At 44.8% G+C, this 698-nt stretch overlaps 1 protein-coding gene across 1 annotated transcript; it reads left to right on the forward strand.

The window, feature by feature from the left end:
- Positions 1 to 21: 21 nt before the first annotated feature.
- On the forward strand, positions 22 to 693 carry LOC111240280 (zona pellucida sperm-binding protein 1-like; the record flags this gene model as incomplete). Its single annotated transcript, XM_022770238.1, has 3 exons — positions 22 to 190; positions 282 to 474; positions 653 to 693. Coding segments are annotated over 3 exons (403 nt in total), but the record flags the coding sequence as incomplete, so codon positions are not given.
- Positions 694 to 698: the final 5 nt, after the last annotated feature.

Raw genomic sequence — 698 nt, forward strand, 5'->3', positions numbered from 1 at the left:
ACAACATAATGCCAATTTTCTCTTGGCAGATTGCTCTTCCAGTGTAGGTACATCGGCACTTCTGTTGAAACTATGGTTGCAGAGGTATTACCGTTGCAAGATCCTCCTCTACCAGCTGCTGCTTGGGGACCCATCCGAGTACACCTGATGTTGGCTAATGGGCAATGCCACACAAAGGGTTGTAATGAATGTAAGTGTGTGTCAGCCAGGCAGTGTTGCTGCATTTATAAATCATTTCATAATGTTGGTCGTCATATTAACTAGTAACTCTGCTCTTACAGTGGATGTGGCCTACAGCTCTTTCTACACGGAGGCAGACTACCCTGTGACCAAAGTACTGAGGGACCCTGTGTACGTGGAGGTTCAACTCCTTGAAAAGACAGATCCAAACCTTGTCCTGACTCTTGGTCGCTGTTGGACAACCACAAGCTCCAACCCTCATAGTCTGCCCCAGTGGGACATTCTGATCGATGGGTAACTAAAACACCAATTTACACATGTAATTTACACACAACATGTTTAAGTTTAGTTTAAACTTTGGTCAGGTCTGCTCACAAGGAACAGTGAATAGGGAAATGAATACCAAACACTGACTTCTTCGGTCAGTTGAATTTCACTGCTGTTGCCTTGATTTAATTTGCTCTCCATACAGGTGTCCATACAGGGATGATCGCTACTTGTCCTCACTGGTTCCAGTC

The sequence above is a fragment of the Seriola dumerili genome, unplaced genomic scaffold (assembly GCF_002260705.1).
Source record: "Seriola dumerili isolate Sdu_G_001 unplaced genomic scaffold, Sdu_1.0 BDQW01030834.1, whole genome shotgun sequence".
Taxonomy (NCBI): domain Eukaryota; kingdom Metazoa; phylum Chordata; class Actinopteri; order Carangiformes; family Carangidae; genus Seriola; species Seriola dumerili.